Source organism: Larus michahellis, chromosome 7 (assembly GCF_964199755.1).
Source record: "Larus michahellis chromosome 7, bLarMic1.1, whole genome shotgun sequence".
Classification (NCBI taxonomy): domain Eukaryota; kingdom Metazoa; phylum Chordata; class Aves; order Charadriiformes; family Laridae; genus Larus; species Larus michahellis.
The window spans coordinates 52,996,949-53,014,726 of record NC_133902.1 but is presented as its reverse complement, the minus strand read 5'-3'; the positions used below and the strand labels follow the sequence as shown (position 1 = coordinate 53,014,726).

The 17,778-nt window shown below is 36.9% G+C and overlaps 1 protein-coding gene across 7 annotated transcripts in view; it reads right to left on the bottom strand.

Annotated features, from left to right (window-relative positions):
* Nucleotides 1-17,778, bottom strand: part of ACMSD (aminocarboxymuconate semialdehyde decarboxylase) — a 47,237-nt gene that overhangs the window by 865 nt on the left and 28,594 nt on the right. For 4 of the 7 annotated variants that reach the window (XM_074595018.1, XM_074595020.1, XM_074595017.1 and 1 more), the window contains 7 exons: nt 15,300-15,396; nt 11,981-12,030; nt 10,627-10,863; nt 8,301-8,394; nt 6,378-6,473; nt 5,733-5,905; nt 149-247 (listed from right to left, as the gene is read on the bottom strand). In XM_074595018.1, coding sequence (XP_074451119.1) covers nt 149-247; nt 5,733-5,905; nt 6,378-6,473; nt 8,301-8,394; nt 10,627-10,863; nt 11,981-12,030; nt 15,300-15,396 — 846 coding nt within the window. The remainder of the gene's footprint in view (nt 1-148; nt 248-5,732; nt 5,906-6,377; nt 6,474-8,300; nt 8,395-10,626; nt 10,864-11,980; nt 12,031-15,299; nt 15,397-17,778) is intronic. The other 3 variants (XM_074595022.1, XM_074595023.1, XM_074595024.1) reach the window with 1 other exon arrangement.

Here is a 17,778-nt window from a genome sequence, read left to right as displayed (position 1 = left end):
AAAGTGAACTGATGCAAAGAGACTAAAGGTCCTCTTCCAGCCTTTGCAGAAATCAGTGTACTACACTGATTTTTTCAGTGTTTTATCTCAGGCCTAAAACTAGAGGCTTAAAAAGGTGATAAAAACCCCCCAAATGTAAAGGTCATACCTTCAATTTATTGTCAAAGTCATCCATTGAATCAATCAATTTTCCAGGTTCCAGTTCCCCAAGTGGAAAAGGGTAATCCGTCCCCAAAATAACTTTGTCCTGGTAATAAGAAAGCATTTTATAGTAACATTAAACAATATAGTTGTAAGTGCTTTCTGGAATTTATAATAAACCACAGGAAATTACATGTATATATTGGACTGATTAATTACAAAAGTGAATATGAAGATAATCTTTGTGTTCTGACTTTCATTAGGAAAAAAGAAAGCTTTAAAACAATGACTTGACTATGTATAGCTTAGATGGATACAGCACAGATGGTAATTTCCTACTCAGGTTGATTTTCTGTACTGTGGTGCTGGTTTGAAATGTAACAGAAAGGCATCTATTGTCTCCTAATACTACTCATACTGCTTCTGAGAGTAGTTCACCTAAAATGCAATGATTAATCTTGGTTAAGTGTTGCCATAAGTAAGCAGCCAATAAAGGGTAAACAGAATTCTTCTTTCTGTCTCTTGGCTTACTTTTTGGTTCTTTTTCATGCTCATTGCATGTTCTGCACTGCTGTGTACAGTCCAAAATGAGTATGAGCGTTTTTGACACATTTCTTTAAGAATCTCAGAAAGTTCTCCACCAAACTCAGAAAAGATGCTTGAATTTGCATTCCTGAATTTGAAGTTCTTGACTACACACGCACACAGACACACACAAACTTAAAATTATATATATATGAGAAAAATGTGTAATGAAAAATACAAAGCAATCAAAATTATCTTTTATGTGATACTTTAAAAGCTGTAATAACTGCTATGTGATAATACTTAAAGCATGGCACAATATAGAATTACCACAAACACTTAAATAAAAAAACTAATTTAATTTAATTTAATTTAACTAGTATTCAGCTTCAGATAACAAAACCAAAATCTCACAAAATTTCACGTATTTTTGGAAGTCTATAATGTTTTTAAAATGCCATTGTCTTTAACTGGGATCAGATATTAGCTGTGTGTTTGAAACACATATCTGAGAATATGAGTGACATGCTATGATTTGTTTCTGAAAGCAGTGGAAAGAAAATTCAATAAAAGTCTGTATGCATAATTTCTATTATCAGAGCTGAAAAGAAACAGGCAGATCCTCAATAGGTCCACATTCTTATTGGTTCATTTTCACACTGGAATGATATTTCCCCATTTTATCTGCCTTGGAGATTGCATACTGCAAACTCTCTTTATTTTATCAAAAGTCTATTTTCCTTTAAGCTTCATCTCCTGGAGACATGAATATTTGAAAACCACAGTTTTCATTAAAAATATATGTTTTTAAATGTCTCAGGAATTTGAAGTCAAGCTCATGAATTTGTGGCACTTGTTATAATATTTGAACTCCGCTACCAATGCTGAAATAGGATGAAGAAAATATAATTCAGTTATTTTATTTTATAAAATGATTCATTTCTCTTATTTGTCAAATGTTTTCTTTTTCTAATTTTTATTTTTTTTCATTTCCAGTAGATGTCACCCGAGAGTCTCTGAAAGAACCTATAAAAAATCTTACAAGAAATCCAAACAGAAGACATGCATTCTATTGTTCTGTCCTATATTGTTGTGTTATAATTTATTATAGAAGCCTTGCCATAAGATTAGGAGAATTTATACCCTCTGTCTACTAAATGAAGTTTTGAGTGTAATTAAACAAAATATATTTGGATGTGTGTACGTTTAAGCAACTAAATACATTCTTTTATTTATAACGGTCAATCTGATACCAAGACATTTTCTTCAGATACAATAAACAAATGTGTGTCATATTAAAAACGCCAACGAATATGCATACTGGGTTTATATGAGAAAATGGATTTCTAAGCAAAGGCGAAGAAACACAGTATTTGCCCAGCTGGTTATTAGTCAAGATGAAGTAAGCCAGGAAGGTTTGTACATTCTTGTTTACATCTCCTATATACCAGAGCAGAAAGAAATCACACGCCCTCATTGGGATAATGTATGTATTATTTCAATTATATTTTTCTTTTCCTCTAGTTTAAAGTGTTTCACAGCTAATCATGTTATCTGTTCGTTAGCAGTAAAATTAAGAGCTGTAAATTAATAAGAAAAATTTAGAAGCAGCATTATTGCTCTGCTACTAGTGATATTAGGTTATTAATTTCTACTCTTGAGCTTCAGTTTTGTACCCATCTATAAAATGGGGATTGCGATAACTGTCTTTAGCAACCAGCCTCAGAGAAGTCCTGTGAAGTTTCTGCAGATAAGTAATACTCCTAGCATAACTGATGTATTATTGTATTATTCCAAAGTATATAATCAGTTTTCCCTAGAGGGCTTTTAGTTCAATGTCTTAATTTGTGCATGTCTCCTTTTAAAAAGGTACATACAGCTAATTATTAATGCCCATGGACCCTTTTACCCAATAGAACTTTTTCACAGAAATAGGGACCTGAATCTTAAAATGAATCTCAAAGGGCATCAAGCATGAGTTTGACCTCTTACATTAGTGAGAAATTGTATTTGCCTTGAATCTCACCTTCTTTCCTACTATTGGGATACCTCTCAAAAAAAGGCCAGGTTGCTATAGCCAATTCAGCTCCAACTTCTGGCCAGAGAACGTTTTACCTTTGGGTGATGGCTCTTGAGGAATCACCACGGGGAAGTTTTTGCAGAGATACACTGAATCATTTAATCACCTGTCAACCCAGTTCTTCACTTTTTAGAGCCAGCATCATTAGGGATTTTGTGTTTATTTATATTCACTTCAAGCTACCTCATCATGGGAGGAGCGAAGAACTACAGCAATTTTGCAGTCTTACACAATTCTTTCTCAGGAATTTATCCTTCTGCTTCCTTTAACTGGGATATAGGCTCCAATTAACCTGCACCCAAAACTAAGGAGGGATGAAGTTAAATCTGCATGACTCATCACAGCTGTCACTGTGGATTTTAATATTCATAAGCTCAAAGCCAAGGCTTCACATTCTGGTGCCAGGTAATGGCTGTTCCCTGAGGCCCCGAAGCCATGTCTAAGCACATCTTTACACACACCGATGCCCTTCCTGCGCAGCTCCTGGCTGTACTCTAGAGACCTGTCCTATTTCAAACCTTCAGCTTGTAAAGTTACACTGTTATCCTCAGGACCCAACCACACTGTTTTTAGCCCAGCATTTATTCATCTTCTACGTGTTACTCTGCCAACACATGACTGCACTGAAAAGGCTGAGATATTTGGCATTTTTTTATGCATTTGACACTTGGAATAGTATTATGTAAGAATATCAACTTTCATCAGAAAAAAGAGAAAGCTTTTTCATCTTCATGGTTATAAAGTAAAGCTTGAAAATGTGAAGTGAATGTTTCTTTCAAGGATAAAATGCCTTAGGCTATGAAAAAGATAAAGAAAATATACTTTTTTTCAAGTTCTCTGGAGTGTTAAAAGCATGTAAGTTTTTGGGATCTGACTTTTCAGCATTGGGGTTCCACCTCACGTCACATTGCTTGAGCTCAAAGTATTCAGAGGAGAATTAAAGATGATAGAAACATCCCACGGTCAAATTTACATGGTACACTGGTCAAATTTAGTGTGCTAAGAAACTTAATTTCTGACTTTAGGATGAACATGGTCTAAATTTGGGGAGACTTCTCAGAAAAGGACACAACTGAAGGCAAGTGCTGCTGAACTGTTACTCCATAAGCCTTTGGGTGTCTTGTAACCTGGAAGTGCACATCACATCTAGCAAAGTTTTTAAATCTATTGTAAAAACTACTTAAAGCCACTTGAGTATTGTAAGCTACAGTTTGCTTCAAAAGGTAATGCATAGTAAAAATTCCTGGGATGTTGACCATGATGTATTTACTATTTAGAAGTCCGTAACAGAAATTAACAGAAATCAATTGATATTGGGCTGGAGCCCTAGTATTTTGTTAATAACCCATCTGGTGCCTATACCTTCATCCCTGGCACAGAAATCTCTCCATCAGTGTTTGCTAGGACTAGCACTGACAAAAAAAATGCTATAACATGTCTATATAGATAGAAAGAAATTAACAAATGGCACCCAAGTTAATACCCACTGATGTTATAAGAACTTTCCAATACTAACAGCTTATTAGCAGGTCTTCTGACAAGTAAATTGACCTGCTTTTTATCTTATTTGTTTCTCACGGAACTAGGCTGAATGGTAGTTTCTTTGCATATTTTATGGAGCTCCTGCCATAAATCTATTTTTGGCTCATGGTGGATTTAAGAAAGAGGTATTCTCTCTCCTCTCCTCAGAGCTGTAGTGTTATTGTATGCGTACATACATACACACTTTACAAAAACTTTCTATAATATTGTTTCAAGCTGTGGTTGTGCTGTCACATTGTTGAATTTTTCATTCATCTTCAAATACAAAGTTTTCCTAAAAGGCATAACTGTAGGGGAGCTGCAGGCAGAAGTCCAGTCCCAAAGCTACGGATTTCCTGTGCAGCACAGACTGAAAACGCATGAATTTCAAAAGGCTGAGATAGGACAGAGTACCACGATAAAGGAAAGCGATAGTTTCTTCTGCATTATTATTTTTGGCTGGCCTAGGCAAGTCACCTCTGTACCAGTTCTAGTACAGATTCATTGCAGCAACCTGTTCACACCGTTAAGAGATGAAAATGGGAATTCAACAGTATCTTTTCTGTAGAGAAAAAGAAAACACGCGGCTTAGCTGTCTTTGTAAACTTTGGTCATACAAGAGGCCCTGACAACAGCAACAGCCCCGTATGTGAGGAAGTACTATGTGAGCCTAGAAACTAATGAACAGGAAATGGCAGCTACAGTTGTTGAGACAAGAAAGTCAATATCAGAGCTTGCATTTCTGTTTTTGACATCTGGTAGGTACCTGCCTGCTAGCTGCAGAAACTCCATGAGGTCCAGAGATCAAGACACAAATACAGGTCTCTTACTGATTTGTAGTGATCCACTGGAAGCTGGCATGAGCAATGCCATCTTCAACCCCTTTCTGAACATTTGCTAATGAGAAGGAATTATTTAAATGTTCTTGGATTTTTCTCTCCCATTCTGTACCTAATTTAAACAGGTTGCTAAACTACAGAGATTTCTTTACACTCTAACAATTAAAAAATTTTTGCAAACCCATGACATTTAATGTGCTCTCCAGGATCCTCGCAAAAAATTTAGTATTGATTTTCTTCTGCCTATAGCTTCCCAAGTGGAAATACAATCTGATTTCTTCAAGTACACACTTGAGTGTGAAAATTAAACCATTTGAAAACAAGGCTCCAAATGAAGCAGTCTCTGCTTGCAGTTCCATCCTGAACAGCCTTACACAAGGAAGTAGCCTCACTGAACTAAGGTTCACAGCGCGTGATTTCCTGGATTAAAACCATTTCAGTAACTCCATATAGTAGAAACATTATCAACGTGGCAGAAGCACATCAGTTTGTAATAGCTCAGGTTATGATTTTACTGAGTGAATACGCTGTCTTCTTCCTGCTTTCTTCCTCTTTTCTCCTTTTGCTGTTTCATAGAGAATTAAATAAAGAATGACTCACCTGCTTCTGGAAGCATTAAAACTCACCTCTCCTATTACACTTGTCAGCAGCTTTAGTGCACCACGATCATGGACAAGAGAGTCCGTGTAAAACGAACCAAGGTATTTTCTTGGATCCACCTTATTATCCACTGCACACAAGTCAGGGCGCATGTTGAATCCATGGGAGATTCGCCCCACTGTGTATGGAAAAGCTCCACCTGCAAGAAGAAATTTTTAATAACAGAAGCTGAAAATACGCAGGAGGAAAAAAAGCCACTTTATCAACAGAGATCCGTAAGTTTTACTGTCAGCTATTTAGAAAGAAAGAAAGTGCACTAGCAAGTTTTTGTTCCTTCCCCTTCATTAGCTGCTTTCTCCGTTTTCCCACTTCTTCACTACTGTGACGCCCAAATTCCTCCTGCTGCTTCCTTGTCCCTTTCCCCAAACGATTTCCTGTCTCCCCTTCCTCCTCGTTTCCCTGAAAGGCTGTTTTAACAGTTCAAACACTGGCTGAAACAGGCTAGAGAGTGTTCATACATGCAGACAATCTGGCAGATTATCTTCTTTGGGATAAAGAGTACTCAGCTGGTGGCAGACTTAAGATGGTAACTCTATTAGCTGGCATACCAGAAAATACAATTGTATCATGCTCAACTGAAGAGCAGGTGTTTCATATGGTATATTACTTACCTCCGTGTGCAAAGCAAACTTTCAGTTTAGGAAATTTTTCAAAAATTCCTCCCATGATCATGGAGCAAATGGCTATGGTTGTTTCTGCTGGCATGCCTAAGAACAAAAAAAGCTTTATTGTATGAGAATTTTAATTTTTATTTTCCCATTTGAGTTTTAAATGCTATCTTCATTTTCTTCAATTAGCCTTGAGCCTACTGAAAAAATAATAGTTACAGAGCAGCTGCCAAAGGTTATGCATTATTTCTACTAGAGGAACACAGAGTTGAACATTAATTAACTGAAATGAGGACACAGGACTGGAAGCTAAGATCTGAATTCTAAGACCAGTTTTTATCCTACATCACTAGGACAGCTGACAGGCGGGTTGGATATGTCCTGAACTGCGCACTACAGGCTCGATTCCCCTGTTATCCAAGCTCAAAGACAAGTCTGGAATACGCCAGGTTCTCTTCTCACCCGTGCTTCTGGGTTTCTTTTGCGTGGAATGTGGGGCAGATATGTCAGTGGATATTCCAACACAGATTTGGGGTTTAGTTACGACATGTAGGAAAATATTTTAATTATACTTTGTTAAGTAAATGCAATAATTTTAGTCTCTTTTTAAATCTGTGTTGTTGAGCCTGCTCTGCTTAAGACTAATTGATATTGTTTTAAGATAATGCACTGGTGATTGGGACACTGAGATTTTCCAGCGTATATTGTAGAATATGTATTATATATATATTGTGTTTTTCAGAACACCTCGATTAAAGGCAATGCAAAACCATGCAATACAAAACAATGCAAAACAGAATAAGTGAAGATGGAATCACAGAATCACAGAATGGCAGGGGTTGGAAGGGACCTCTGGAGAGCATCTAGTCCAACCCCCTGCCAGAGCAGGGTCACCTAGAACAGGTTGCACAGGAACACATCCAGGCAGGTTTTGAATGTCTCCAGAGATGGAGACTCCACCACCTCTCTGGGCAGCCTGTGCCAGGGCTCTGCCACCCTCACAGGAAAGAAGTTCCTCCTGATGTTTGGGTGGAACTTCCTATGTTCAAGTTTGTGCCCATTACCTCTTGTCCTGTTGCCAGGCACCACTGAAAAGAGCCTGGCCCCATCCTCCTGACACCCACCCTTTCAGTATTTATAAGCATTGATAAAATCCCCCCTCAGCCATCTTTTTTCCAGACTGAAGAGACCCAAATCCTTCAGCCTTTCTTCACAAGAGAGGTGTTCGAGTCCCCTCATCATCTTGGTAGCCCTTTGCTGCACCCTCTCCAGCAGTTCCCTGTCCTTCTTGAACCAGGGAGTGCAGAACTGGACACAGGACTCCAGATGCGGCCAGAATCAGATCTAAATATTTCTAGGTAGCAGTATAACCTACCTCCTGTTATTCAATGTTCTTCTGATTTACCTAGCAGATGGGGAAAAAACAGAAACTAGCCAATTCCCTACATTTATGGGGAGCTTTCAAAGTACATGTTGTTTGCAGCTACAGTTGATGCGAACTTGGATTTATTTCCTCTGATCAACCTATTTCTAGGAAATATTCCAAGAAATTCTAGGAAGTGATGTTTAGTTTTCCCTACTCCTTCATTTACTCACATTATTTTTGAGGAGCTCGTTTCAGAGACAATTCACTTTTCCTTAGTAATCTGCTCTTTGTATTTAGGACAAAAGAGAATACTAGATTCTGTTGCTAGTCTGAATAATTAGTTAATTCTAGGTTTTTAAGTTAGACAAAGTAAACAAGCTTAAAAATGAATGACTGCTGAATTAACACAACAGATTAATTGTAGTACTTGGTTTAAAATAAAAAGATTGATAGGAAAATCATGTGATTTTTCTCTGTACTTTCCCCTTTGCAACAGTCTTCTGGGCATCATCCAGTGACAGTTCATAGATTTAGATTAAGCAAAGTAAATATAAACTCACCTATTAGCCAGGGAAACCAGTATTTGGACATTCTTCCGTCTATCTGCATGTCCCAGGGATGTACAAAGAGACTGCAATTTAATTTTTCGGCAGCCTGCAGCAAAACCAAAAAATCTAAATCTTGATTAATCATACCAAAATGCATCATAGTTCTTAGCTATGCTTTAAAGATTATCTGCAAAACTACTGAGCATTAGTACTAATAATGAAAATAGGCCCAGAAGTAAAACCTATAAGCAATAGTTGGTTATATTTACTCCTCTGGGCCATATCCTGAAGTTTCAAAGTTCTTTTTGAGACTACACGATTGGAAACGCTGATGATAATGTCTTTTCAGTAAGCCAAATGTTCCTCAGAATAATGTGGTACAAAAATGCTTTTTTAGCTGTGTTTGTAGGCATCCTGCAGCATAAAACTTGGTTCAAACTAGCACTCCTTTGGTTTCATTACACATATAAGGATGAATTCTCATAATGTTTTATAGAACCGGTTTAGGATGGTTTTGCAGAATTTCATTGCTGTTGCACTACATTTGTCCCCTTTGGCCCTCTGCCTGGCTTAAAAAAACATTCCTAATCCACCCTAACAGTTTGAAATCTAGCTGTATTCTGATCAATAATCCATCTCCACTCAAGTATATTAAATTTTCCCAGACTACTGACATCTTTGGAAATGAAAACAGAAGAATAATACAGGAAGCTGATTATGACTGAGTAATTTAACTATGTGCTTAAATTTAAATATACAGTCATCAGAGTCATTCATATGCTTAACCAGGATTTAACAGCTTCATTTTGTCAGATGTATTTCTGGACCTCCTCTTGTTGCTAAGGAGATTATCACACATTTGAAAAATTTGGGTTTATTTACCCATACATGCATAAATAAAGCTGCAACTTTTGGATTGTAGGGAGTAATTGCCATCTACATTTGTAAACTAAAAATAGCAATTCAATAACTACCTTGGTAGACTGATAATTATCAAATATGCCTTATTTTCACAATCTTTATTATCCAGAGATGTTTCTAAAATTGATAGAGGTTACTTCCTGCATGTGTTAAACATAAGCTGAAGAATGTACAGTATAAGAGAGAAATCCTAGTACAAGAGAGGAATCCCAGTGTAAGAGAGAAATGGAGCTACTGGAGAGAGTCCAAAGATGATGAAGGGACTGGAGCATCTCTCCTGTAAGGAAATGCTGAGAGAGCTGGGACTGTTTTGCCCTGAGAAAAGAAGGTTTGGAGGGGATCTCATCAATGTATATTAATACTTGAAGGGAGGGTGTAAAGAAGATGGAGTCGGGCTCCTTTTGTGGTGCCCTGTGACAGGACCAGAGGCAACAGGCACAGACTGAAACACAGGAGGTTCCCTCTGAACATCAGGAAACACTTTTTTACTGTGAGGGTGACTGACCACTGGCACAGGTTGCCCAGACGCGCTGTGGAATTTCCACCCTTGGAGATACTCAAAAGCCATCTGGGTACGGCCCTGGGTACCTGGCTCTAGGTGGCCCTGCTTGAGCAGGGGGTTGGACCAGATGAGACGCAGAGGTCCCTTCCAACCTCAGCCATGCTGTGATTCTGTGAATGTGTGCATCTTCAAGAGTGGAAGTTGATAACTGACTGTATATGACCATAAAAACAAATAGTCCAGATGCTATACTAACAGAATTCTTGATAAATTGGGCATTCTGAAGAATAACCTCTATGGATCAATTTCAAGCTGACAGCTACAATAACCTGTGAAACAGATACAGAATGTACATTAATTAAATCCTGTAATTTAGACAAATGACCATCCTCATTTGGACCTCAGGCTATTTAAGAAATACAATCAAATTCATTTTATAATCAATAAATTCAGTTTAGAACTTTTGGTCACATTTGCATAATTCTGTATGGTACTTTGGCTCTATAGGTATCCGAAAATCTCAGGGAGTTGCATCAATTATCTCAGTAGTATTGGATACAGTAACTTGAACCCAAAAGCAAACAGTGCAGAAATGCTTTATTTGATACTGCACTTATCTCACAAACCAAGAAGGCAACTCTACAATCAGAACTCATGTAATAAAAAGATTTTGTTATTCATTATTATAAAGTATGTTTCAGAATGTTTTATATTGTATTATTGTCATTATATCCTATATAATTATAACCTATAATGAATTATCATATATAATTAAAGCTGTGATCACTAAGCAGATTAGAAGGCTCAAATGTTTTAATGTGTCTATAAATTTAGTTGATGACTGTGTCCCAAGATTTTTAGACAGAATTCCATACCACAGAATTCCCTAAAAAAAGGAAAGAAACATTTACTCACAGCATAAATATCGTACAGTTCTGGTGCATTCAGGTCCCATTCATTGACATGAGATCCTATTTGTACTCCAGGAAACCCAAGTTCATTCACGCAGCGATGCATTTCCTTCACAGCCAGGTCTGGAGCTTGCAAAGGTAACGTACCCAAGCCGATAAACCTCTTGGGGTACTTTTTTACTGTAGCAGCTAAGTCATCATTTAATATCTGGGCTAGATCTAAAGTATCCTGAGGTTTGGCCTGGTAAGATATCAAGCAGATTAGTACATTAAAATATAGTTCTCAAATGTTATCACCTTTGGAAGATATTGGATAAATGTCACAGCAAACAATTCAGAGACAGGGTTTGAATCTAAAATTTACTTTACTGTTCTGAATGGCTGGAAACCAATAGGGCTAAATTCCGCCTCATTCTAAAACCTATGGGTGCAGTTCTGCTTCTTGTCTTGAATATTTTATCAACTGCTGTTGCCTTTACTGCTCAGCATGAGCATAATAAAGCCCAAGTTGCCGATGCACTTAAGTATCTGGTCTTTTGTGTAAACCAGTCCTCTGTTTTTGTTTATCCCAATGCAAAAACCTCAGCATATAATTTTTAAACATAGAAATTAATATTTACTCTCCTATTATTGGAGCTGAAGAGATAAAAACAAGAAACGTGAGATGCTGGAGCATGAGAATTCTACAGAGAAAACATGGTCAAACCTCTCTAACATTTAAAAGGAGATAACAGTCATAATTCTAATAAGGGAACTGCAATATCCATACAATCAGTCTCCCATTTTCCCCCCTAATACATATTTAATGGAAAATATTCCCATAAATACCACAATAAAATTTTAACGATATGTCACCCAACAAGAAATTCTGAAGATCAGTGGTAGTACTTATATGTAGTAGTACCACTATGTTATGGGCTTAACACAATGACTTTCAATGTAGCCTATCTGTTTACATATAACAACTTGACTTGCACACATAGCTAAATAGTCAAATTGAGAACATATTTAGAATAGTATGGAATCTGTACATATATGTCTACCTGCTAACCATGGATTCACGCTGTGTAAATTCTCTGTGTTTCTAGCACCACCCATAAGGTCCCCAGAAGAAATTCTTTTGTCTCATTCTTTCTTACTGGGTGTACCACAGAGTGGAGCTCTGCCAGGACAACCACCCCGCTGGCTCTTCTGATACCTGGACTATTTTTTTGTCTTTTGTTTTTCACAGCAGAACAGTTCCCCATTTAATCCAGTGTTCTAGCGACCACTTCAGTCACGTAATTTACAAGAGGATGCATTTATTTTTTAAAAATTTTGTAACATATGAATTACAAAATATGCAAGTAGGAACCTACCCAGTAGCTGAACATTACAGGGACTGTGGAAAGGACTTGGACTGTGACTCCTGAGTAAGAAAAAGCAGTTGTTAATGTTGCCTTTTTTTTAGTAAAATGTTAAAAATACAAAAGATTTTGGTTTGAAAGGTAGAAAGTAAAAGCTTTGATGGTAAGAAAGACTGATTTAACAGTGATATGGATGGAATCTTTTTTTGCTAGTTGAGGATCACAGTAACAAATCTTGTAGTGTATCAGTTTATTAGGATTGGAATATTTTTGCTAAGTAGGAAGAAAAATAACACTTTCATACTGATACTAGATTATTTTGAGAAACTAAGTATTTTGATTTTTGAAGTATTTGGTATGCATGTGTACAATTAATTAAAATAGCAATTTAATGTTACTCTCACATAAATGAATGTGACATTAAGCCAACAGAATACAGTATCTTAAGTTTACTTTGGGGTCATGTTTTTCATACATATTTAATAATTAAATATGTAAATTAGCTCAAAGATAAGCAACGTTATGTTAACAATGGTTGTTAAACAATGTGTTCCCCAAAGCCCCTTGTGATAGGTTTCATTCATCCAGTGTCTGGGCTACAGAGGTTGTAAATATAAGAAATTCTGTCTGTTTTTAGAAATAACTTTGATGTTAGCAATAAAGAGAATTAAGTCTATGTTGTTTGGTTTCTGTTTAAATGCAACTCTATATCATAACTTCGTGTGTGACAGGTTACAGGAATGAACACAACAAACCTAGCAGATTAACAACAGAAGAAACAATAAACAATAATTCGGACTTCACTAAATAGTTACATGCAAAACTACTTTCTTTTAATTTTAGATCTGATTGTATGACATAGGACTATGAGAACTAGTTTAGTCCCTTTGGTACATTGGTGACCATTTCTTATTACTGGCAAGATTTCTTGGGCACTGCACAAAGCCTTTTAGCAACCAAGCTGTAAGTTATCTCTCTAATTTAATAATTTTCTTCATAGTATGGGTCCATGTTTTGGATTTGTGCTGAAAACAGCATTGATAACACAGATATGTTTTCATTATTGCCAAGCAGTGCTTACACAGAGTCAAAGCCTTTTCTGCTCCTCACACCGCCCCACCAGTGAGCAGCCGGGGGGTACACAGGAAGTTGGGAGGAGTCACAGCCAGGACAGCTGACCCCAACTGACCAAAGGGATATTCCATACCACAGGACATCATGCTCAGTATATAAAGCTGGGGGAAGAAGGAAGGGGAAGGACATTTGGAATTATGGTGTCTTATTTTCCCAAGCAACCATTATGCATGATGGAGCCTTACTTTCCTGGAGATGGCTGAACACCTGCCTGCTGATGGGGAGTAGTGAATGAATTCCTTGTTTCGCTTTGCTTATGTGCATGGTTTTTGCTTTATCTATTAAACTGTCTTTATCTCAACTCATGAGTTTTCTCACTTTTACCCTTCCGATTCTCTCCCCCATCCCACCGGGGAGGGGAGCGAATGAGTGGCTGTCTGGTGAATAGTTGCTCATTGGGGCTAAACCACGACATATCTTGCAGTGACTGATACTAGTTTTGTTCAGCTGAGAGACTCCTTGCATTTTTGCTCCAAAATTATGCCATGTTTGGAGGTTAAATTTTTGGGTATAATCTACGTCAGCCTGTGTTACAGAAAGTGGTCTTTGAACTAAGTAGCTACAGCTTTGTAAACTGGAAAAAGAGTAAATGTGGACCATAGTCTTTATCATTAGAAGACCAGTAAGAATGAAAAACATTAAGACCTTTTTTTTTTACACTTAATTGGCTGATGCCTGTATCTCTGGAGTGCTGTAATAAAAGGGGACATTTTTACGGCACAAGTCACCAGGTGGTGCTGTAACACACAGTTTTAGATTTTTATTTTTTTTAATCAAGTGAGCACTGTTTAGTTTGTGGAGAAATATTGTGGTGTTGGCTTTATGATACATTTTCTTTTCTGGAGAGCGGCTGCAAAAATTTGAAAGAATTATTCCTGTGTTTTCCCTTTGTCTGCAGCAAATAGATGGGGCAGAATTGTTTTATAGAAACTTGCCATTAGTGTTAGGGGAAATAACTGAAAAGGAAAGATGCCCAAAGGCTATTTATCATCTGCACTGTGGTTGAATGATGCGGAAATCCCTCAAATCCCTCAGCTAACTCAGGGAATGATTACAGTCTGCTCAAGGCAGCATATTTCAGAGAGGTTGCAAAGACATTCTAGCATTCCCATCAATAGTCTAATGGTTTGAAATACTGCTCCTCCAAGGTGAAGATGACGTAGTTGAAAATTATTTAAGTTGTATTTACATAAATTGCCCATCAGACCTTGAGTTCCTAAATTGGCCTATGCTATGGGTTGCAGTAAACCTCCATAAGGAGAATGACCCAAAGGATCTTCTAACATGCTATCCCATGAGAGGAGGAAATGATAATCATAAAGATGCTACTTCTAAAATACCCACTCTGTGAAGTAATTCAGATGTTTATTCCTTATGAAAAATTAGAGAAGATATTCAATTTGTGTCTACTGAGAAGCTGATGTAGGGAATTATTCAGGCCTCAATCTAAGAAAAAATAATCTTTAGTAATATAATATTTCTCTCACAAAAGTAATTTGGAATTACAGTGTTAATAAGAACTAACAAAAATAACTGATCAGACGAAAAGTTTCTTCTCCCATTCTCAGTCTCCCATCTTACAAACTTTATTTAGTGGCATGTAAGTAACTTGATGGAAAATAAATTTGCAAATTTGGCATCTGGTTAAGTTTCTTTCAAATCAGGAAAACTCTTTTCTGAGAAAGTAATTGTACCATTTCTGCAGGCTCAGAGTCCTCTAGCAAAAATACAGAATGAAGATGCAATATCCAAACAGGAAAATATATTAGAAAAGGAATCAAACATACAAAAAATCCTATGAGTAAACAGAATCTTTTTAACATTTGGAGCAAAAATGGAAGGGCTTCCTCTTTTATGTAAAACACTTTTGTACCTGGAATGCAGGTCAAGGTCACAGTCAGTCATCCTTACTTACGTCAGCTAGCTCCTTACTGTATTAACAATCCCACCAGAATCAGTGAGCCCATGGGGGAATAAATTGCTACTGAAAATGAGGTAAGTTAGGAGAACATGTCCTTTTGAGTCTGAATATAAAGCATATCAATTTTCACGGACTTCCAACAGATTTAAACTAATGAATCATTATGCTAAACCTTTTAATTTTGATATTGTTATTGAGCACTTTGAGATGCACTAACAGACACGTTGCTATTATTCTAAATGAGACACAATGATTTCAGTTCCTTTATGGAGGTACCTGAGAGGTCCATCTCTTTAATCCGTACTTCTGGATCCCAGCAGTTCTCTTGAATAACTCTAAAAACCTTTCCATCCTTCATCATCTTTGCCTGTCCCTGTGAAATGACATTTTCATATATTATAAATGTGACAAAGTATTACATGCTAATTTATAGTCGCTTGAGTATATTATGCTCCCTACAGAAATTCAGTGACAGAATTTTGTTCTTCTATTTTTATTCAGTAGGTATTTTTTAATCAAAGAATATTTTAAAATTGTCATTAATAAAACAGTTATTTATAGTTCAGTTTTAATTCTTCAAAATAAAAAAATCCCCTTTCTTTTGCAATGTTCATCACCCTACATTTGTTTGGAAAAGATACCAGGTACCTTAATCCAAGTTTATCCTCAAACCAAATTTTGACCTCAAAACAATGCTCTAATTAACCCTGTGCTAAATTTTCCCCTTGGGTATGTATGTATTCTTTTAAAGTCAATAGCATCACGATGATTCCAGCAACTACAGAAACAATTGTGGAACTCTGTTAATTTCAGTCCAGTTGTTTCATACCACCAGTGATACTGAGACAACAGGAGACCTATTATATTGTCTTGAGATTACATTTTCTCCTTGGGAAAACAAGAATTATTGAAGGATTTGGTTTTTGTTTGTTTGATGTTTTTTTCCCCAACAAACCCTAAATGCAGTATAAAACCATTATGTGAATCAGTGTAATATCTTCCCTGCCTGCCACCAATTCCCAAATTTACAAACTTCAAGATATTGACAAGGTCATGAAATGTAATACTATTCCTTTAACTATGAACATGGAAACTTCCTTTTTAAACTTAATTTTTGGTTGATTTGTCCTTTCTCCAAAAGGTTGAGAAGGCACAGCATTGTCACATTAAGCAAAGTAAATTGTCTGTTTCAGTTGTATGTATCCACATGCTTCTTTGGACAGACAAAACAGCTTTTCTGTTGGCTTACGCTTGCACAAATTGATGAGATACAATTCACCAATACTTGCAAGGCCTGAGTATTTCTTGGTTGCTTGAAGCTACTATAGGGAAAAACAGAAATGGGTGAAACTCAGAAGATGCACGTGACCCCGGGTATTTGGGATGGGTAAGTGCAGTCATGCAGCACATGTATGGGACAGGGAACACGCTGCATCTGCAGCTGAAAATTGAAAACCACATGAGAAAACACAGCAGCTATTCCTGCACCTTCACTGTAACCAGAAGCTATGCGCAGTGCAGTCTACTGACCCTTCTGGGAAAGGAATTCTCTCTCTCCAAAGGCCACTTTATTTTTCCTCACAAAATTTGTTTGCTTAGGATCCTGTCTATTTTTCTAAATAAAAACCCTGTTAAATCAGAATATTCCTGATTAGTATGCTAAAACAGAAATAACGAATAAAATTTCACTACTTCTCACAGAGCTGGGTTTCTGTCCCCTCCTGAGAAGTCAGACTGTTCTTAACCTTGCATTTGTTATTAACTTCATGCATCATTCACAAATATACTGCCCTAATGAATATTTTAAAGCTTTCTTCAACAAATCTAACTGCGTTGCCTTGCAAAACTGTCAGGTTACTTGTTAGCTGTATCACAGGTTGTGAACATTACTTGAAATATTACAGCCAGTAATAACAACTACATAGTCCCGATCCTTTGGTAAAATACTTCAGGTTCTTGTAAAATTGATTTTCCAACCTGACAGAAAGGTTCACTCTAGCCATACATTCCAATACATTACAAAAATACCAGTGTATTGCTGCAGATTGCCTAGTAAACAGAAAAAGATTCAGGGTGTGAGTAGAGAAAAAGACAGAGTAGAGCTGAGCATTGCAACACATACAAATAGATCATGTGGCCTTTATTGGATTACTGCTGGGAGAATTTCTGGGAACACAGGTGACTTTTAATTCTTTCCTCACACACAGCTAAGGCATAGCAGCTGACCTGCTCATCTGTACTTTCTTCTGCTAAAACTGAAAACAGTGTTAGATAGATTGTAATTTTACTAGCAACTTTCACAGTGCTCATACCTAAATGTTGAGATAAATAGTTGTTCTCTGAATTCTGCAACAGAGTTTGCAATACAGGAAAGGTTTCTAATAAGCCAAGTGCTGTTCTCACTGAAGAATCAGTTGAACACTTTGCTATTTTCATTTGCATTAACCGACTCTTTGTGAACACACTACAGGTCAAGGCTAAGCTCACATCATTGTCTGTTGGCAACAACAAACTTGATTATGCAGGAAAGCAAAACATGACCATTTGAATAGATTCATGCTCTTGTACGTAAGGATATAAAGATCTGTTCCTGCAACACTGTGACTGGAAAATGAGTCATACGGCTATAGTCCCTAGACACTGCCACTACTGCACCTGATATTTTTAAGACAAGAAATTACTCAGACCCCTCAAGTGGGAAACAATTCTCAGGGCTTTTTGCAGTAGCAAGAATAAAGCAACGATCAGGAAAAAA